Consider the following 22,174-nt stretch of genomic DNA (forward strand, 5'->3'; position numbering starts at 1 on the left):
ACATTCCTACACAGAGCCCTTAATGAACTAGTGTTGGAGGAGGGGTGCTGGAGCAATGAATCTGTAGGTAAAGTACATTTCCCATAAAGTCTTGAATTCAAACTCTAAAGGCCATGTCAAAAGCCAAGTGTGAAGCATAGCCATCATCCCAGTACAGCAGAATCAAACACAGTAGGTCCTCTGGGACCTACTTAGCCAGTCCAGCCAAGTCAGCAAGCTTCAAATTTACTGTGTCAAAAAAATGAGGTAGGAAGTGGCATCGATCACTGACATCAACCTGACGTTGACCACCAGCCTTCACACATGCTCATGCACTTACACACGTGCACCTACACGTATACACATATGCAAAAGAACTATTGTTTGGTCAACTCCATTGATTTAAAAAAAAGCATCCAATCTCCTCTCTCCCTATGCCCTAGAGTACTAGCCAAGAGGACTTGATTTATAAAAGAATTAAGAGACTACTGGGCTCTTCCACCTGTCTTCTTGGAGTCCAGTGTAGACTCCTTGTTCATGGAGCTGACCCTGAGGCTGAACAAAAGTCTGAATCATCACAGGAAGATTAAATTATAGTTCAGATACCATGCTTACTTATGGAGGTGAGAACTTCAATGACCCAGTTTAAAGAGAGAGAAAAATTAACAAGAGTTGAAAAGGAGGTTTTATGGTAACCCTAAAGTTATGAGAAGATTTAGATAGGCAGGTCCTCTCATCTCTTAATGTATCTGAATTATTGTTGCTTTACCATAATAGTGATGACTGAATAATCTCAGAGCATACCTTCTCTCCCCTCTGACTTCCTCAGTACCAGCCTGCTCCAAGGAAGGGAATATGGAGTCAGGCTTTTACCTGCTAGAATGGAGGTCACCCGCCAGCCAGGTTCCAATGCTTACTATCTAAGGTTGTATATTGGTAGGTTGGGAGGGGCCTGGTTTCACTTTTATTTCCAGTTGGAAATGCTAGACTATGTCTCAGACCCTCCTATAGAATGTGCATACAACTTGGGAATGCTTTACTGTCTGAAAATTCTGTGGCAAACTCAAAACTCACATATAAACGGACATAGTAAAGTGAGGTGGTTATAAAAAAGTGCAGGTGGCATGCTGGGTACTCAGCACATGTTAGTCAACAAAGGGAGGGGAGTCCTTTGTGTAAATCTAATCTGACCCATTTTCCCTCTCCCATCTGATAGCAACAAACCCTTGGTGAGGTCCTCCATTCTGCCTTACCCATTTATCACCTGCCTCATGGTACCATTTACTAATCCACAGTGGGCAAGGCTGTAAGAGTGCAGAGACTTATCCATGGTGACACAGCATGAGCAGCAGAACCAGGACTGGAGGGTGTGACACATAGCACACATGTGACACACAGTGCCCTAGCTGTTCAGCATCTACAGTGTGGTGTGGTGAAGTTGGCAACATCGCAGCCTCCCCTTTTGGGTTTTAACTTATAGGATTGCAGGGGGTCTTGAATTGCTCATTCTCTTCCTAGCATAGTTTTGACCTCTTGTCTCTAAAGATAAAACTTCATTTTTCTAGTGGGAAATTAAGCACTGAGAATTACTCAAATAAGTTAATGACACCAGAGATAAAATAAAAGAGAATGTATCCAAAATTGAGACTGCATGTCATGGGCTGGATGCATGTGTGTGCGCTCCATAACTCCAGGTGTACACCCTTGTGGGGAAAACTGGAGTAACTGAAAAGGTGGTTCTATATTCTGAATTAAATTGTTTAGCCTGTTTAACGCCTCCTCAATGAGCCACCAGAATGATATCTTCTTTGATTATTCTGTTAATAGCAATAGCTACAGACAGAAAAATGTCTATATTCACCTCCATCTGGATGCAAAAGTTAGAACAAGTTTTGAGGACTGATGTAGCCAACGCAGAAAAGGAAGGAGAGGAGAGGCATGGACCACTGGAGTCACAGCAAAGTTCTTATAAAAAGGGATTTGCTCCTGTCTGGGGTTGTCCAACTTTGGTTTGCTAGAAAATTCCTAGCCAGCTGTCCATAACAAATGGACATTTAAACAGGAGTAAAGGGAGACTCCTCATACAGGTTTTCAATTTATTCCCATGCCTTTAAGTGATGAAGGTTGCTATGTGTGCTTACGGCTGCATTAAGACAAAATGTAGCCCCTCCCACCAACAAAAAGTAAATAGGGTTTCCACTCTTTGCAGACAAGTGTTTTTTAAACCACCCCCAAGGAGCCTAAATTGTCCAGCGTCTAAATAAGCTTTAGTAATCCCAGAGAGCAAGTAAAGAGACCAATTCCTATGCTTTACCCTCCACCCATAAACAGGAGATCCTTCTTAACAGACTCATGTTAACTTCAGATGCACCAGCAAACAGGGTTTTTATATTAAGTTTAGCCTAAATTACCCATCTTGACCCAGTCTAATTGTTGTAAGTGGTAGGAATTAATTTTGTGCAGGCAAGGATGAAGGCTAATCCCAGTCAATCAGTGCCTTGTAATTAATCCACATACTCTTAAAGGAGAGGGCAAAAAGTTGGCACATTCTCTGGCTTACAGTTCTCTACCAACCTAACTCGGGGTTCCTGGGTTTAGTAGGGTTCAAATTTCAGGGTAGAATTACAATTAACAAAGGTTTTGCTAGAGAGATGGCTCTTTGCAGATGCCAAATATTAAGGTGTTGACCAAAATCTGTTCTAACCATGAGAGCCAAAGCAGTATTTGAACCAAATACATTTTCAGATGTCTTTGAAATGTAGCCCATTTGGGGACATCACTGTGGTCTCTGAAACCCTAAATCACTGAACGCCACTGAACTATAAACCAACAAGAAGTCTTAACCCACCACCTTCCATTAGTGTGAAAATAAGGAATAAACATCTGAAAAAATAAAAAGGCAAGCATATTATGAGAAGCTTCCTACAAAAATCAATATGTCAAACAAGTTCTTCCTAAATTTTATATATAAGGGAAGGTGATCTGATATGACACCTTTGATCTGTGATTTTCCTTTGATATGGCAGAGAAAATGAATGGAAATAATTTTGTAATATAATATTTTAAGGGTTGGGCTTTGAGATAACTCCGTTCATACCCTTTAATTCTAAGTTTCTGTGCCTTTTAAAAGGTATTTACTTTTATGTGTGTGTGTGTGTGTGTGTGTGTGTGTGTGTGTGCCTGCATGCGTGTATGTGATGTGTGTTTGGTGTATGTGTGCCTGCATGCATGTATGTGTACTTTGTACATGTAGGTGCTTACAGAGGTCGGAAATGGGCATTAGAGTCCCTTGGGACAGCATGACTGACAGTGATGAATTATCTAACATAGGTGTTAAGAAGGATGTCTGGTTCTGCTTTGAGAACAGGACGTATTCTTAACCACTAAGCAATAGTTCTAACCCACTGACATTCTTCTTCCCTAAGATGAAAAGTAAACAGTTCTTTCATGATTTCATCTTTGATACTTTGACGTTAAAATGAATATTAAGCCACAGTTAGATTTCACAGACTCTATGCCTGTGTCCATAGCATGTCTAAGGACAGAGAAGATGCAAATATTCTACCCAAATTGGAGATAAATGTAAGCATCTCACACCTCACCTCAACTCTCTGAGGAAACCATAAAATAAGGAAACATCATCAAACAAATCATGTTTTCACATGGGAATGATTTGATAATTATGGGCTTTCTTTACCAGAACTTAGTATCTAATTATAAACAATAGTATGTTTCTTTTAAATTACTATAGGATGATAAAAATATCTTATTCACTAATTATACTAGTCTCCCATGCATAATAGTTGTTTGTTCATTCATTCATTCATTCATTCATTCATTCAACAAGTTTTCATTGCATAGGTACTGAACTCCAAATACCAGTCCACAGTCTGGGGAAATTATGGGAAATAAATAAATAAATGTACACTCGGTGTCATTAGTGTATGCTAGACTAGAGGGTAAATGACTAGAACCAAATAGTTATTAGTTTCTAGGGGGAAAAAGTCCTCCTCAAGTGAGGAGGCAATGTCTGAGACGAATTCTGACAAATTAGCAGTAGCTAATGTGATATGGAGAGACCATGAGCCCTGGAGACTCTTAGAGAAGAGTAATGGATGTGGAGAGTCTTTGGATCAAAGCTGGGAAGATTAACGAGAAGGAATGGGTTGTGACACATTGATGGTTTTGATCATTATCCAAGAATCAATGAAAGGGCACAGAATCATGTCCAGGGTGGGGTGACATCAGGTTTGCAATTTGGAAGATCACGGTGCAATTTTCTGTCCCATTTAGGAGACAGGTTACTAGACCATTCTTCTAGTACAGGTGCAAGAGCCTGGTAGAGGTTAAGCGACAGCCGAGTAACAGAGAGTTGAGAAGTGAAAAGGTTGGGTGGAGGTGGTAAGGATTTGACTGGAGTGAAGGAGTAAATGTATGGTGGGTGATTCTTCCTGCAGACAGAGACCAGGTGGTGCCATTCTCCACCTGGGACGACTGTGTTCCATTGTGAGCATATTACATTGTCTTTCGCTACAAAATCTCAAAACTGGGATATGGGGCAGTCACGTGGCTATCCTGCCTCGCTCTCAGACAGTTAAGCTGAGAATGGCTGAGTTCCAGGTTGATGCTGCAAAGGAAATGGAGAAAGGACGTCAGTGGAGGTAGGAGGAGAACCAGGTTAGAGGGAAACAGTGGCCAAACTTGTCGGACGCTGCCAAGAAGTTATATGAGAAAGAGACTCATAAATACCAACTGGATTAGGCAGCAGCATCCACAGAGAGCTGTTGCAGTGGGAAAGCTGGGAGAAGAGGCCCCGAGTCAAGGGGAGGTAGGGTTAGACAGAAAGCTTGGATGGGCACACTCTCCCACCATTCAGGCAGTAGGAGAGGAGACTCTGGTGAGCACAACTGAATAATGCTTATCTGTGAGAGAATCTAAGGGAACTTGCAAGTGATTTTCCCCCAGATTGGTTTATGTGAGCAGAAACTTTTTGCATGTGTTCTTACCTGCCCTGTTTTTCTCCTGTGTGTGGCCATTCCACACTGAAGACCACAGTATGCTGGGCCTGTAGGAGGTAGTGTAATGATCAGGTGGACTTTGCACAGCAACTAATTCAGAACAGCTCAGCCCAAGCCGTGCCTCATATCTTTCTCTGATTTGAAAATGCTGTGTTTTCTTCTCCTCTCTTCATATGTGAGAACTATAGGCAGACAAATAGTTGTACATCTTGCTTTAAAGACGGGAGTACTTCCTAGACCCTGGAGCATTTGGGGACACGTGGCTATCATCTCTATTCTTTGGAGCAGTCCTTTGCCCCAAAACCCATTGCCAAGTCCAGGACAGAACTGCATTGAGAGAACTCAGCAAGACAGAGGGATGTGCAGCCCATTAGGCAAGGAAACTCACTGCTGTGGATGCGATTTCATTCCCCCTCAGTTTCCTACTGGCCCTGAATGCAGAACTGATTCCATCACTATCCAGGCAGTTTGATGGATGGGGCATTTGACACTTAAAGTCCGGTGCTTGCTGTCCTTTGGACAGGGCTTGCTGCCCTGCCATACTGCCCATCCCTAGCATCTGTAAAACCCTGTCAAAATCAAGTTTCTTTCTTCATGACTTTCTCACAGGTAATGCTTTGATGGCTCTCTATTTGCTGCCCAAATCCCATAGCAGCATAGATCGGGGCCACCCAAAACAGCTGGAAAAGCCACCTGAGTGTCCCAGTACTAGGCCATACTACCCTTGTGAAACCACCAGTGCTGTGCTTACAGAGTAAGGCCTAAGTCCTTCTTGGGAGAACTTTAAAACCCATACAAGACTCTCAAGCTCATCATTCATGTCAATATCATCGTAAGCTAAATCCACTAGGAAAGCAAACACTGCACCTGAACTACCCACAGGCCACAGCAGAAGCCAGCCGCTAGAGTAGAAAAGCTCACTGTAACATATAACTGTTCAACATAGATTACCATGGGAAAAGCAAATGGCCCATGCTTACTAGACAACCTCTGCCAGAGGCATTCATCTTCTGGAGTTATTGTGTTCCTCAGATACTATGTCCAGAAGCCAATCTGTCAGGTGCTGGGGTCTGGTGTCAAAGCAGCAAAGACCTTTCCGTCTAATCAGATTTTGACCCAATTGGAGCACTGGAAACACAGAAAAAGTAAGGAAGAGATTACATTCCTACCTTTATTTTTAACTTTGACGGCCATGTCTTATGATAGGTAGGCATCAACATACTTCTCATCCAGTAGGCCAAGCAGGAGTGTGACCCCCCCCCCCCGCCTCCACACAGGAAAAGAACATTAAGAATTAAATCAAAGTGTAAAATGAAAACTAGTTCCCTGTTTTACATACACCTGTCCAGCTCTTGATTGCGGCCTCTAAGGTGTGGGGGAGAGGAACAGTTAAATAGAGACCAGGAACTCATATAGTACCAGCCCAAGGGAAACAAAATAAAATCAGTACTGGGCTAGAGAGATGAGTGCTTTTCGGGAGGACCCAGGTTCAATTCCCTGAACCCACGTGGTAGCTCGCAGTTGTTTGTAGCTCCAGTCCAGAGGATCTAATGTCCTCCACTAGTCTCTACAGGCACTGTACACTTGTAGTACACAGATATACTTGCAGGCAAAATGCCCATTCACATAAATCATTTTTAAGAAATCAGTACTAAGGAAGAAATATACCCACACACACACAGTCCTGCCCTCACTCCAGCAACTTCTCCAGAAATAATAGGAGGTCAAATATTTGCTAGAGACAGCAAGTCTACTTAATTCCAACAGCTTAGTTCATGTTTTTACAGTTGACAGCCACCTCATCCTGGCTGAGCCGGCATGCCTTCAGTCAGCATTTACCAAGTGGCCTCTGGTGCCCAGAGTCACAATAAGTCCTAAGGGATTTCCAAGAAGTACATGGCCTGATTCAGCCCTCATCCCCTGCAGAGGGTGAAGCGGTACTTAGGTCTATAAATCTAAAAGAGTGTTAATAGCTCATTATCACCATAGGAAATTACAAGAAAATGCCCATGTACATATACATTTGCATGTGCGTGTATGCACACATGCATGCATGCACGCCTAAATGTGCTCGCACACACACACACACACACACACACACACACACACACACACACACAAGCATCTGTTCATAAAAGAAAACAGATCTGGGGGGAGCATGATCTCATGTCCTTGCCCTATATCTTGGTGGAAGAACTCAGCTTTCCTGCAGTGTGACCTGTTTAAGGAAGTGTGTTTGTATGGACTGGGAAGGGTGGGGTTGACCTCCCATGCAGGATATTACCCTTCTTCCTCTTCCTGCCCTGTTTCTCACAGCAGTCATGGTCATTATCACTTGACTTCCTGTGGGGCAGATTGTGGATACTGAGGGTCTATTTGCTGCCACAAGCAAGTAGAGGACAGCATACTGCTGAGAACTGAGCAGTTGTCCCTATGGGACCCTTCCCAGTGGTATCGAAAGTAGCATTCCATGTGGAGGTGGAAGAGGTGGGACACTGTTGACAAACTGTGCTCTGGGATAAAACATCACAAGAATGGGAACCATGGGAAATATGAGGGCATGTGGAGCAGGGCAAAGACAAGTGATGCTAACAGATAGCACCTGCCACTGGGGTAACACCTAAGGAGGAAGCAAGCAAGGGCCCTAGAGAGATAAAGGATGGATGTAGAGAGACAAGAGCTCCTGCGTGTCTGGGCTATGGAATGGAGTCACTTCACACAACATAGCATGTGCTGGCTAGAGACATTATGCTGGACAAAACATTGATAAAGGTGATAGGCCCCAAAGTCCTGAAGATATTGTGGACCTCCTGGCACCATGTCAGACCATGTCAGAAGGAGCCCTTTTGGGGAAAGTCCTGAGAACCCTGTGAAATCTTTCTGAGGCCCAGCAAGGCTGGGGACGAACCAGTTGGTTGAGGCTGACCAGACGTAACAGCAGTTAACAGTGAGCCCAGCTTAGTGTTCCTGAAGTACTGTGACTGGATCTCTGAAGATGAGAACATGGGAGAGAGAGGGAGGTTAGGTAGGGTTAGAGAGCTGTTCTTGTCACATCCTCTGGCCTCGTTAGCTGCCTTCCTCATGTCCTTCTCTGTCCCCTCTGGTGACTGTCCACAGTGACTCTGCAGGGATCTAAATGTCTGAATTTGAGCAGTTTGCTATGCTTTTAAAAACAGCTTTGGCCACAAGCCCTCTGTATTCTCTGCCCTTTGGAGAGGAGCTCCCAGTGATACAGCAGCAGTGATGGTTAGAGAGGAGGCTCCTGGGAGCAAGTTAGTCATGCTCTCTGGGCTTACAAGTCAGTCATGCTCTCTGGGCTCACTACCTAGTCCTTTGCTTTTATCTCTTCCACCTCACCCTAAGGAGGGCAAAGGTAGCACCTCTGTGTATGGACAGTCTCTCTGTAGTGCTAACAGCTCCTTTCCCAGCCTATTCTGTCCCTTACAAATAGATCTGGGACTACAGAGAGATATATCTCCGGGTAACACACAGTCATGTTTCTGCCGCCTTACCCTGCCCTCTAATGAGACACTGGACCATGCCTCAGGGCCTCCACTGATGACCATCCAGGAGGCTCTAATGCCATTCTTCTCTGGAGGCCACCATACTTGTGCAGGTTGTAGCCCCATCAGAAGGCAGGTTAAGCCTGTCTCTGTGAGTCTGGGTGTGGCAGGAACTGAGATCTGTGGAAACCTCGTCGCCCTTTTCCCTATAGGATAGGTAACATTGCCCTGTAAGTAGCTCTCTCGGAACCCAACACAGCTTAGCTCAGCACTCTGTGGCCAGAGCTGTCCATAGACCAGGGGATACCATCCCACAAAGAAATGGAGATGCCCACCCCAGGAGGATCACAGGAGGACCAGGACCCATACCTCCTATCCAATGTCCCTTTCCACCCCACTCTGAGACCTGGTCTAACCTGGAGGTTGAGGTGTGGTGTGAGTAGACCCCAGAGCTCCTTCTGTTTTGCATGCTGTCACAAAATGCCATCTTCCATTTCTACTGTCTTTCTATACAAATGATGCAAACATTTTATTACATTTTGGAAGGATGACACAGAAATGGCACAGCAAGGATTAACATATGTTAGTGATTGCAATGAAGAACAGGGCAGTATTGGATGAGAGTAAAAATAGTAGAAAACTGTAAACTAACTAAGTATGAAAACTGCACATGTAAAGTGTGCTCCCTTAAAACACTGATATGTGGTTATGGAAATACTGCCTTTAAATGGACAAACAAAGAACAACAACAATAAAAGCCCTCTGGCAAGTTCAAGGGATTTGTGTAATTTACCTATCTTCTGAGAAATCAATCCTAAGCTTATTTAGATTAGCTGAGGTGTATGTCGGAAAAGAAGAAATGTGAAAGTATGCATGGACCCTTCCACTCCTTAATCATAAAGGTCATAATGACACTAAACATCAGTACCTTTTGTGCTGCCCACATTTAATTTAGTCTTAGTCCTTTTCCACCTAAGCTGAATGAATATAGGGTCCAGAGGTACTTAAAGGATTCCAAATTCTTCCGGAACTACTTACCTGGTCCCTTCCTCCCAGCTCTAATGCAGTTTTGTTTTCACATCTGTGTGCACCTTGCATATTGACCAGTAGGGGGCACCTGTGTCAGCATGTGGTATTAGCATGGTCTCAGTACTCCGTAGGAGGCCACCCACCAGCTCATAAAAGGAGATCATCAGTCCATTGCAATGAACTCACTTTTGAAAAGGCTTTGAGAATATACATGGCTATGAACCACTAAACCTCTTAACCACTCCATCCTAAAAGACCAATATAATGCTTAAAGGAAACACTCAGGTTGTAAACCAGCTATGTTGTGGTGGAAGGATGGCCCCTTGGAGAATGGCTTAGATGGAAGTGATTCCAGTGTGGTAGAGAAAGATAGGCTGAGGAAAACTGGTAGAAACTCCACCTCACCTCTCACATAGCCAGTTTTCAATGTTGAAAATGTATTTACTTGTAAGGGGAAAAAAATCAAAAGTAATTCCATATCATACATACAGATAGGCACTTCTATGTGCTTGCCTCTGTTCCTAAGTCTCACTTTTAATTTTGGCTTATTGTCTGTTTTTTCTTGTCTCCGCTCCCATACTTTCCCTGAGCCTCCTGAGAGAGGTCTCATGACATGAGCAAGATGCGGATGTGGGTGGAGGACAGAGGTGGGAGGAACTGCCCAGGCCTGTCTCCCTTGGGTGGAGCACCTCTCTGGAGGACACAATACGATCCTCCTGCTGGTGGTAGCCTAGGAGGCTGCCCTTCACCCTAGCAAGACCACAGGAACATGTTGTCGACCACCATGATGGGCACACTGGTCAGAGGGTGGAGGAATCGGAGCTCCCCTAGAAGAACAGAATTGAAACCACCCACCCCACAGAGACAAGGTGGAATTCGGATTCAGGGTATGTGGTTAATACTTTGATGTGACTGGGTAACTTTTTAAAAGGGAATTCAGGAGATGGCCACAAGCTTACTCGTTTACAAGTAATAGTTCTACAGTCTGTTTTTTCTTGGCTTATATAAATTCAGATAAATTACTCAAGGACCAGTGTATTTCTTTTCCTCATCAAAGACCAAGGGTCTTTCAGAGGGTTCAAAGCAAATGCTATTTATTCCTGTGCTTGTTTGCTTCAAAAGCTTCTATTTGAAAGTGGAACTTTGTTCAGAGGTCTGAGCGAGAAGTTATGGTACTGGCTTCCGGCAGCTTTTAGCCTAAATTCTATTCCATCACTACTTCTGATATGGGAAATGGACAAAGTGCTTAGCTTCAAGTTTTCCCACTAATTATCTTCATTTTCCATTTCATTACTATTGTTCTGGGGCAACAATAGAGCAGATGACAGAGATGCAGGCCTTGGGTTAACCTGGTTCAAAAGGTTTCTGCGGTTCTTTCTGAAATGAATGTTCACACACACACACACACACACACACACACACACACACAAAATGCTTTTTGAAATAAATACCTGACCTCATTCTATTCTGTCTAGACCTTGAACTTCTAAAGATGCTTACTTAGAACTCTCTGGTCTTGCTGGCTGACCCATGGAGAGACTCAGAGCCAGCAGCGGAAAGGAGTTGGCACCCAACAGTAACAAGCTCCCAAGAGCTTTCAGAGCTGGCTGGCTGCCCCTTGAATGGCTTCTATCTGACCCTGAGCCCCAGAGCTTCCTAAGCAGTAAATGGACTGACTCTGTTATCCCGGCACGTGTTGAAAGCGAGGGATTTCCAGATGTTTTTCCTAGATACGGTACAGTCTTGATCTACATGGCCCCTCTTCTCGTTTTGTTTTAGAACGAGTCTCTTGAAGTTACTAGCTAGCCCAGGCTTGTCTCAAATTCAAAATCCCTGTCTGAACTCCTACCAATCCCCATCCTCCTATACTGGGATTACAAGTGGGGACCATCAGATTCTATTTAACTATCAATTTACAGACATATAAAAACGAATTCATATAGTTGAGACATCGGCTTTGGCCCATGTTTCTTAGGGTAAGTATCTGCAAGAAGACTCAGACCAGGGTTGGGAATGTTGCTCAGCTGATAGAGTGCTTGCATAGCCCTGAGTTCAATCCCCCACCACATAAACCAGGCACGGTAGTATATCCCTGCTATCCTTGTGCTTGGAGAGTGGGGTAGAAATCTTCCACTAGTTCGATGCCAGCTTGGACCATATGAGACTCTGTCTTAAAAAAAAAAAAACAAAAGAACAAAAAAAACCCCCCATTTTTAAAAAATAGTCTAAGTATATTTATTGTAAGAGAGAAACTAATTCACTAATTCACTGTTTTAGCCAGATATCCAGAAGGCTAGAAGGCCAGTCCACATTCTAAACAGCTAAAGGGGACTCATTAGGAGTAAGAGTGTGAGTCACGGTGGTGCAAAGGCTGAACACCTGCCTTTGCTACTTTGTTTCCCAGCCTAGGAAGCAGAGCTTAGGGGAGGAGCCTTGGGAACTTGGCCTCTTTACTGGCCAAGCAGGCCCTGATGTAGGTTCCCATGCTCTAAGGCCAGCATTTTCTCTCTTGTACCAAACTCTCTTGACAAAATTTGCTAACTTTCTGTAATAGTATTCAGAGCCTGTGCAGCAACAAAACATGTCAGGGATGGAGATTTTTTTAATGAATATGTAAAAATATTTAGCTTTCTAAATATATAATTGTATATATATTTATTGGTAGCATGTGATGTATTAATATATGTGAGTAGTATACAATGGTCAAATCAGGCTGCTGTATTGTATTAATACACACAGGTAGTATATAATTGTCCAATCAGGCTGCTGTGGTTATCATTTCCAATATTCGTCACTGCTGTGCTGAGGACATTCACAATCCTCTCTGCTGGCTATTTTGAAATCTGCACTTATATGTTGTCAATCATAGTCGTCATACTGAACGTAAAACATTTACACTTTCTCCTCCCACCCAGCTCTGCTCTATACCTGTTTGGGTTTGGAGTCTATCTGAGGCATAACTCACTACTCACCCATTCGGAGTCACTAGCTCTGGTATGTGACATTGCTACTTTTGGGTTGTTGTTTTTTTTTTTTTTAAGTTGTTATGGAACACATCGAAAATATAAAATTTGCCATCTTAGCCATTCTGTGTGTGTGTACAGTTCAGTCCCACAGCACCCATTATGTCCACAATAGGGTGTGACTATGACTGTGATTTCCCAGAGTTTGCCAATATCCAGGGCCATTCATCAATCCTGTCTATTCTTAGCTCACTGTGCCTTGGGTAACCTCACATCTGCTTCTTGTCTCTGAGTTCACCTACTCTATATACTTCATCTAAGGATAAGTGTCCTTTCTGGCTTATGTCACATAGCTCAATGTTTCAGGTCATCCCCTTGTCACAGAGATCCCTTCTTTTTCTAGCAACATGAAGACTCATTTAATCCACTTGTTTCATTCTTCCCCTTTAACGCCCATGCTGATCCCAACCCCCTAAATCCACTGATATTTTTATATTCAAAATATAAAGAGGCTCTTAGGTCTTTATTTTCAGTGAGTTCTGTAAATAGCCATGGATAAATCATTCTTCATGTGTGCTGGGGTAGGGGGAGGGAGGAGCAGGGTGCACACATGTGGAGCTGGTGGATGCTAGAGGTCAGTGGTGAGTGTCTTTCTTCATCACACCTGACCTTATAATCGGGGATAGGAGTTCACTGAACCGGAGCTGAGCTAAGTGGGCAGCAAGCTCCCAAGGATCTGCTTGTCTCTGCTGTCACCCCCTAGGGCCACTGCCACACTGGGCTTTTATGTAGACTCTGGGAATTAAACGTGGGGACTCATGTTTGCAGCAAACACTCTCTCTGCACCACCTCTCAGCTCTATAAATCATCTCTTAGAATCTTGTCCTCTCTAAGGCATGGTCTAGATTTGGCAATATATTCCCTTGAGATAGATTGATTTTTTTTATTTATTTTTTACTTTGTTTTGCTTTTTTTTAAGACAGGTTTCCCTATGCAGCCTTAGCTGTCCTGGAACTCACTATGTAGACCAACCTGGACTCAGACTCACCAAGATCTGCCTGCTGAGGTTAAGTGCTTGTACCTCTATGCCTGACTAGATAAATAAATTTTAAAGTTTCTCTTAGATGCCAGGAAAGATATTTTAAATAAATGTGAATGTGCTCTTTATGCTTCAGTTTTTCCTAGAACAGAGATACTTTCTTTTGACATAAAAATAGAGAATGGTCATTGCTTTACACTACATATAAGAAAGCCCTGCGTTGGACTGGAGAGATGTCTTAGTGGTTAAGGGCACTGACTATGCTTCCTAGAGGTCCTGAGTTCAAATCCCAGCAACCACAATGTCACATGGTAGCTCACAGCCATCTGTAATGAGATCTGATGCCCTCTTCTGGTGTGTCTGAAGACTGCTACAGTGTACCTAGATATAATAAATAAGTAAAAAAGAAAAAGAAAGTCCTGAGTTCTGCAATCTTTCACTGTCGCAGATCAGAAGTTGATCCAGGATGGAGCAGGGCTTACTGCTCCTGCAAATGACCTTAGTTGGGTTCCTAACACACAAGCTGGAAACCCACAAGTTTCATAGCTGCTTGAAACTCCAGGTTCAGGGGGACCGGATGCCTCAGTCCTCTGTTGGCACCTGCACTCGCGTGCACATGTACAAGATACACACACATGCACATGCATACATGAACACACACACAGATATAAAACAAATCTTAAAAGGTTAACCCAAACAATCTGTCAAGCCTTTGCTCATTCCTTTAGGACAGTGGTTCTCAACCTTCCTAATGCTGGGACCCTTGTGTTGTAGTGACCCTCAACCATAAAATTATTTCATTGCTATGGCATAACTGTAATTTTGCTGCTATTAAGAATCATAATGTAAGTATCTAATATGCAAGATAGCTGATATGTGACTCCTAAAGAGGTTTTGACTTACCGGTTAAGAACAACTGCTGGGTGGGGGGGATGATGGGGACGTCCCATCTGCTAAACTGGGCCACGTTTGACTTGCAGCAAGCTCTTTCAAATCCTGCTTGCACCTGGCCCTGTGTACTGGTGGTTCTTTTCTCAGTGTTAGACTTGGGAACAGTCACATTGAAACAGAATCTGCTACAAGTTCTGGGAGCCTTTTGAAACTCCTGGAATAAGGAGACTTAAAGCAATACTTCAGAAATTCTGTCTTCTGTCCTCCACATACCCTCTTCCAGGACCCTGACTCCAATGAACACCCAAGTAGGTTGTGGGTTCTATTGCTCAATATTAAATTCACCATATGCCGCTTGAATGACTTAGCCATCCTGGAGTGCCCCTTGCTCTATCTAGCTGACAGGTCCAGCCAAACCTCTGTGGCTTGATAAATCCACCATGGCCAATGCCCTACACAGGTGACATTTGAGAGCAGCCACTTCAGGACTGTGAGATGTGAGGGGGTATAAATCCAGGGTCCTGGGCTACATAGATGACCTGCGTAATCGTCTTGATGCTTTCTGAGTCACAACCAGGCACTTAAGTTATTATGGCCTTTTACATTTCAAAGGCTTGCAGACTACCATCAGCCCAAATATAAAATAGTCATTTCTGAGCTCAGAGTTGTATACCCTGTAGTCAGAAAAAAGCCCTTCCTTCCTCATTTTTTTAGTGACAGCCTATAATCATGTTGGAGTGATTTTCCAAGCTTTTTTTTTCCCCCTCTAAACCACTGTTTGCTTGGCAGCTGGGAGGAGTTTTCCCCTTGAGTCAATGGACTGGTTCTCCTTTCCCAAGCCCAGCCACCCACCTAGGGAGAAGGAATGGCTATAAATCTCAGCTAACAATTACACTAGGAAGAAAGTCAGAAGATAAAATCAGTTGATCCCCAGATGTTTTTTGAGGACCTGGGAGAAGACCTCATTAAAAGAGTGTGACTGAGCCATCCTGCATTCCTCCAAACCTCATCGTTTCCTTCAGTTCCAGGTAGGCTTAGAAGAGCTAGGAGGCGGGCGTGGTCTGGGTTCGTGTGCAGCCAGCTCTGGCCTACTTCCTTCTTCAGGCCTGGAAGCCTGAGGTAGCCCACTTTAGACATCCACAATCCAACTAGAGCTTTTATTTTCTTTTTTAATAGATGTCTGGGAACTTCAGACACAGGTGAAAGAAAGACAGAAAAATTATGTAATTACAAGCTGATATTTGGCTTGTTTCTAGGCTAGAAGAAAATTTTTTATCTTTGTAACCCAAAAATTAAATTAAATTAACCCTATTTTATAATTAATGGTAATGACTAAATGTCAGAATAATGCTTCTAAATGATTTACTATATCTATTACTATTTTCTGTTGGAATTTAATAGACTTATACTCTGACCTGTACTTATTTTAATTAGTTTAAGCCTAGTTGTATAATTCCTTTCCCATATGTCTCATAATTAATTATGTAATTACCATTTGGTAAGAGCCCCTTACTTTAATTGAAATAATCATGGGACTCAGATTCAATAAATATTCACTGAGCAACTGCTAAGGTAAAACTAATGAGCCAGAAATAAAAGGGTCCCTAAGGGTTACTATACTATTGACCTCACAGACCCAAACCTCATGTTTGGGATCTAGAGAAAGCAAATATAAAGATGCACATATGAATATATACATCTATTTTAATTTAAAAATATATTTATAAATATACATGAATACACATGTATGGACATGTATACATCTATTAGATGAGTAAACAATTAAATTAAAGCTAAATGGATATCCAAGGAAGAAATTATTTTTTAAAAATTGTATTGACCTTCCCAAGCAAGTAAAATTTGAATTTGGTGTTTCCAAACTACTGAGAATATTGTCAAGTCTGAAATTAAAGCCAAGAGAAATTACATATTTGCTTTTGTCTCGCTCTCACTAATTTTTCAACTCATAAAGGTTTTTAATTCTACTGAAGATTTATATTGTTTGATATTCTATTCAATGGTAGTATTCAGAAATCAACACGTTCACAGATTCCAACTAAGTGGGCAGCACCCACGTTTACTGGGTGTTGGTGAGTTCCATATTTACCAGACATCTTTGGAACAGGCAGTGTTGTGAGCAAAGGTGTGGAGGAGTGAAGACCAGAGGGCATTGTGAGGAATGTTGAGTTATAGTTCCAGGTCAGAACCTTGAAGGTCTCAGCACTAATGTAAGGAAGGAGCTTGGACTTGATCTCTAGAACTCATGAGCTCCATCAAACCTTCCTAGCAAAGCAACTCACATTCGGAGTATAGGAAGGCAGGGGTGGGGAGTAGTGGCTTGCAGGGGCAAGAGACTGGACTTGGCAAGTCTCAGGGAGGAAGCAGATTCAAACCTGGCAGAAGTGAGGATGAGAAGAAAGGAGGAGTGGAGGAGGCAGAGACAAAAGTGGGCTCTAGTATCGGCTTAAGAGAATGGTGTTATGGCTATTGTTTATTGTCTGCAGGGCTCGCATTTTCGGAGGAGATCGAATAACAAATGGAGACATTACTACTGCCTTTGAAAGATTTTATTATATTTCTCAAGAAGATAAACCATACCATACAATACCACACGGTCACATTTAGATCCCAGTGTCAGTAAGGAGGTTGGGACCTAAGGAAAAATTCTACCCAGCCAGAACCTGTCCTGGGGCTTATTAGAAAGGCATGGTAGGACAAGTGTACAACCCTACAGTTTGGTCATTAGGTCAGAGCAGGTGTCGGTTGTCTGAGTCCTGGCTCTGGGTTCATTTAAGGAAAGGATATACTGGCTTGGGGGTGAGATTGAATCGGGAGAATTTCAGGGCTTGAGCTGTGGGTGGCAAGGGAGTTGGAATTCGTTTGGATATGACTGTGGCTCTTCCATTATATGCACCAACTAGACAAAAACAAGCAGAAAGCTGTGTCCTGTGTAGTCGTCTGGGAGCTTTACATGCCTCACAGTGATCCTCCCAGCCCTCTGGTCAGTATTAAAAGTCCTGCTTTGCCCTCAGTCACATCAAAGGTCTGTCCAAGGTCACAGGAGTAACAGTGATGCTTGGAACCAAGATTCCAGCTTCTGGAATAGCTCATGACGCGTCCCAGTATTAGGGGTAGTGACTGGTGCACTTGGCCTTCTCTATTTGATTATGCTCTTCCATCTAGACACCTATGAGATGGAATAAGCTGGTGGAAACCGGTAGAAGCCTTCCAGGGTTTCCAGGACTAAGGAGCACGTGGTCTGCTATTTCCCTGAAAGTCCTCAGGTTTCTGCCTGCTTTGTCAGAAGGGCATAAAATGTATGTAGATTCCGTGGTCTTTGTTCAGTGTGTTTTAAGAACCAGAACAATAAACTATGTGGCTTAACCCCCATTTCCTCTTAACTTCTGGCTCCCCTCTTTGATTATCATAACTCAGGGACTTGGATGCTCTCGTGTCAGCAAACAAAGCCCAAATTACCCATGCCTCTGAGCTGCCTGGAAGAGACCCTGAATTCCTGCATCCGTGACCACCCTTCTCCTTGGTCATTCTCCAGTGTAATTCTTTAGTTCATGCCAAATGGGGCCCTGCGTGTTACATGGCCTCTGCTTGGGTTTTTGTTCTCTACATGTGGCCACCTTTTAGCTCTGCTTTCTGCATATATTCACTAGTTACTTCTTCTGAGAACCCACTCAGTGCTTAGCCCCTTCACTCCATGTGGTATAAATCACATATCTGTGCCTAGAGAGCATCTATCTGTACAGAGCTATGAGGATTCAGAGTCATGGGGATCCCAGCTCAGGGCTTCAGGGACCTTGTAACTAGCTTGAGAGGCAGATGAAAGGTGCAAACAGCACTTCAGGAACATAGACGCTATGGTATGTGAGAGTTTGGAAGTCACTCCTGGCCCTATGAGTTTTGAATCTTTTTCTAGATTGAGACCATTAACTTTGGAGGATCCTCTGCCAAACATATGCAGCAGAAATTCCTGTTTTATAGGCAATCACTTGTGAAGTTCAGAGCGGACAGCTTCTCTCCTTGCCTGAAGGGCTTCACTAGAATTCCCTACAGAGCCCTCTGAGGTTTAAGAGCTGAACCATCAGAGTTCAAATACCAGTGTCACCACCTACTAACCAGGAAAGGTTCTTCCTAGGTCATGCATGCCTTTAATCCCAGAACTCAGGAGGTAGAGGCAGATAGATCTTCTTGAGTTTGGGGTTATCTTAGTCTACAGACCTAGTTCCAGAATAGCTAGGGCAACATAATGAGACTTGTCTCAAAAAAAAAAAAAGTACTTCCTATTTAGTGTCTTGTCTTTCTCAAATACAAAATAGGGATGACAGTAGCACCTGCCTTTGGAGATTCCTGTGAGAATTAAAATGAGCTCATGTAAAAGGGAAAGCTCAGAATAATTCTGACTTTGTAGGAAGTACTCAGTCCATGTCGTCAGTGCTGGCACATCAGCCTCGGTCCTTTAGGTGTTTTTCTGGGTAATTCCTAGCAACTGGAGCTGCCTTGCCCTTGTAAATTACTATGTATGTATGTATGTATGTATGTATGTATGTATGTATGTATGTATGTATTATTTTCTCCAGTTTTGGGGATCAATCCAGAGCCTCTCCCATGCTCGGCAGGAACTCTACCACTGAACTGCACCGGAAGCACTAGCTTAGACATTCTGCTTGCATGCTAGTGAAATGTGCAGCATAAGCAGTTCCTCTGGAAGTCTGAGGCCAGGGTTATTTTATTATCCCTGCTCTGACATTTTAATAGCCGACAATGGCTTTTAAAAGAATTGGGAAGATGCACTGGCCTGTTGGTCTGCACCGTGGAGCCCTGTTGTACTCTTGTTTCCATGTGAACCATGGTAGTTGTTGTTGTTGTTGTTGTTGTTGTTGTTGTTGTTGTTGTTGTTGTTGTTTTAAGTCTATCAGCTTTTGGCTCACATTCAGTGAAAAGTTTCTGTTCCAAAGAACAGTTTCTGGCTTACTGGAAAATCAGTCCTGGTTTCCATTTTTTTTTTTTTTTTTTTTTTTTACAAAATGATTATTCAGTGCTCTAGGCTTCTGGGCCTTAAATTTAGCTTTTACAAACCTTCCATATTTGATGGTTCTGGAAACTTCTGAAAAGGTTTCAAATACGAAATGACCAATAGTTTGTCCTTATTTCAGTAAGGATGTAGAATACATTGGGAATTTAGTGGAGATATACCTTAGTCCTTCAGACTAGGAGCCCCCAGGGCTAAAGGTGTTTCTTCCTCATAGAGAAAGTGTTGGTCTGGTGTCCCTGACACTTTCAAATATAGGATGGTAGAGGAGGCAGATTTGGGTTGTGTACTGGATCCTCTGCTCAGATGGTGTAACCTTGAACTTGTTACATAGCTTTCAATTGCGCATCTTCACAATGAAGACTTTCTTCTGAGGACGGGATGAGTCTCTGTGTATCAGCTGCTTGCCTTGGTGCCCACAAAACTCCAGTTCCCAAAAGTTCTTTAGTATCATTTTCCAGAGTTCTGAAACAAAAGTTTCTATCATAAAGATAGAAGTATCTAGTCATTGCAATTTTATCAGAATAAAATGTGCCCACCTCGAATACAGGAAATTTTGTTCATAAATCCATATAGAGATTAAGTATGTTTCTTTACTAGGAAAGAAGGAAGAAATTATGAACATAATGCAATTTAGAATCGTGGCCTTGAAATGTAGATTTGTCATTATCCTTAACTGTGTTCCCAGGAGGTCAGCAGAGGTCCTTTTCTGTGTTAGTTCTGCTGTGAGTACAAAAGTTCCTGTCAGCCTAGAATAATGTCCGGTGTTCTGGCTGTACATGAGGTTTCAGTGCGGGAGCTCTCCGGTCACAGTGTACTGGAACATGCCTTTCTTCTACGAAGATGTTTAAAGTCCATGTGTCCTTTAAATCACTTCTTTGACAGATGACATGGGAAGTCCTAAGACTCCTAGCAGAAGCTTTTAGTGAAATGAAGGATCAGACACTAATGCCACAAACGTGAGTGGAGTGAGTGCTTCTGGCTGCATCATTGTCTCTGTCCCCAAAACCCTACCTAAGTCAGGGGGTGGCAGCTGCCAGCTCAGGAATAAAATCTTCCAGTTTTAATTCAAAGCCATAGGATGCTATTGAGACACTTAACGATGCCCTAAACACTTTGGACATCTAATTCACATCTTGTGAATGTGCCACACTTACTGCCTTAGGAGGTTGGTAGCTCTGGGTACAGTGGTGGCCTTTTCCCTGGCCCCATTAACCTGGCTTTGTGGCTGTGTGTCTGAATAGGAATGTCTCCATGTCATGTACACGGTATGCCTCTCAAAAGTTGAGGAATGAGTAACTGAGTCATGAGCAGAGTTTTGCAAATGCCTCAAGTTCAGACATAGCTAGAACAAGCCATCTAGGAAGAGTCCCAGAGTTTCTCTGTAGGAATGAAACTGAGTCCTCTGAGGGATTATTTACGTATTATGCATTCAGTAGAAGTCTTCACTGTATCACCAAGAAAGTATGAAAAATTATGCTATGGATAATAAAAAGTTTCTTGGTTTTAATTATATTGGTTTTATACATTTATATATATTTTCTACGTCTAAATATATATTTTCTATGTCTAAAATGCTATACACATATATACATGCATATATATGCATGAATTCTATACACATATATGCATAGACATATATACACATACATATATACATGCACATATGTATATGAATATACATACATTCATATTCACACACATGTACATATGTGGTAGAATGTGAGAACATGCTGCCTCTGGCTAAAGGTTGATTGAAAAGGTTGTAAGCCTATCCCCATGAGAAGTACTTTTTTAAATATGTGAATATTTTTAATGCTTTCAAATTTCTCCAAACATTAAAATAGAATACATGTGCTTATTTGATTCTGAAAATTAGAAAACGTGGGCCAGAGAGAAGGCTCAGTGTATACAGGCACCTGCCATACATCCTGCCAACTTGAGTTCAATCTCTGGAACCCACCTGGGGTAGAAAGAGGAAACCAACTCCACAAAGCTGTCCTCTGACACCCACATGAGTTCCATCTGATCATACACTTTCCCCTATTCCCTCCCACAGTAATAGCTTTTTTTTTTCTTAAAAGAGTACAAACCAGTACAGACAATTTGTAGATTCCTGACCCTAGAAAACAAAAATGAGTCTAGCGGTAAAATTTCAATTCCTGAGGTCTGTAGACGAGTTTGGTCTGTTGTAAGCAATTCAAAGTTTGCTGAACTTGGGCATGGGATAGCTACTCTCTCTTCTTTAGCCATGGGTGTAGCTTTCTTAGTTTCCTGGGAATCTTTGTGGGGTGGCCCAGCATAGTACATTTGACCTAGAGAGATATGAGTGGGGACAAAGAGTGGGGGTAGGTCAGAGGACACTCACATGGGTTGTGCTGTGACTTTGGTCCCTAGGGTTTGGGGAGGGGGCACACTATTGCCCAGAACAAATTTCTGTTTCAAACTCTTGCCTGGGGCTGGCCCTGGGATGGAGAGTCCTTTCATGAAAATTGTTCTTGGTCATTGAGAATCAATCCAAGTGGCCCCAGCAGGGTTGTCAGCTCTGTGTACAGCTGGAGAGGAGGTTGGCTTCTCCACCTATTGAGACATGTGTTTACCCTGGCCAGCCTCACTGGAGGGAGAGGATGCAGACAGTCCCCTAGAGTGTAAAGGAATGGGGCCATGTTTTGTTTTCTAATACCGGGGCAGCTTTCTTATAAGAAGGA

At 42.8% G+C, this 22,174-nt stretch overlaps 1 protein-coding gene and 1 long non-coding RNA gene across 7 annotated transcripts in view; both read left to right on the forward strand.

The window, feature by feature from the left end:
* The window catches only part of Plekhg1 (pleckstrin homology and RhoGEF domain containing G1), a 222,922-nt gene that overhangs the window by 87,556 nt on the left and 113,192 nt on the right, over positions 1-22,174 (forward strand). The window contains exon 1 of one of the 6 annotated variants that reach the window (XM_087588350.1): positions 10,204-10,416. In XM_087588350.1, coding sequence (XP_087444476.1) covers positions 10,299-10,416 — 118 coding nt within the window. In that variant the 5' untranslated portion in view covers positions 10,204-10,298. 6 annotated transcript variants of the gene reach the window in all.
* LOC148006927 (uncharacterized) lies at positions 12,444-13,659 on the forward strand. Its single transcript, XR_015649177.1, has 2 exons — positions 12,444-12,523; positions 13,476-13,659. It is a non-coding gene; the product is annotated as an uncharacterized LOC148006927 (long non-coding RNA).

This window comes from Rattus norvegicus, chromosome 1, assembly GCF_021556685.1.
Source record: "Rattus norvegicus strain SHRSP/BbbUtx chromosome 1, alternate assembly SHRSP_T2T, whole genome shotgun sequence".
Lineage (NCBI taxonomy): Eukaryota > Metazoa > Chordata > Mammalia > Rodentia > Muridae > Rattus > Rattus norvegicus.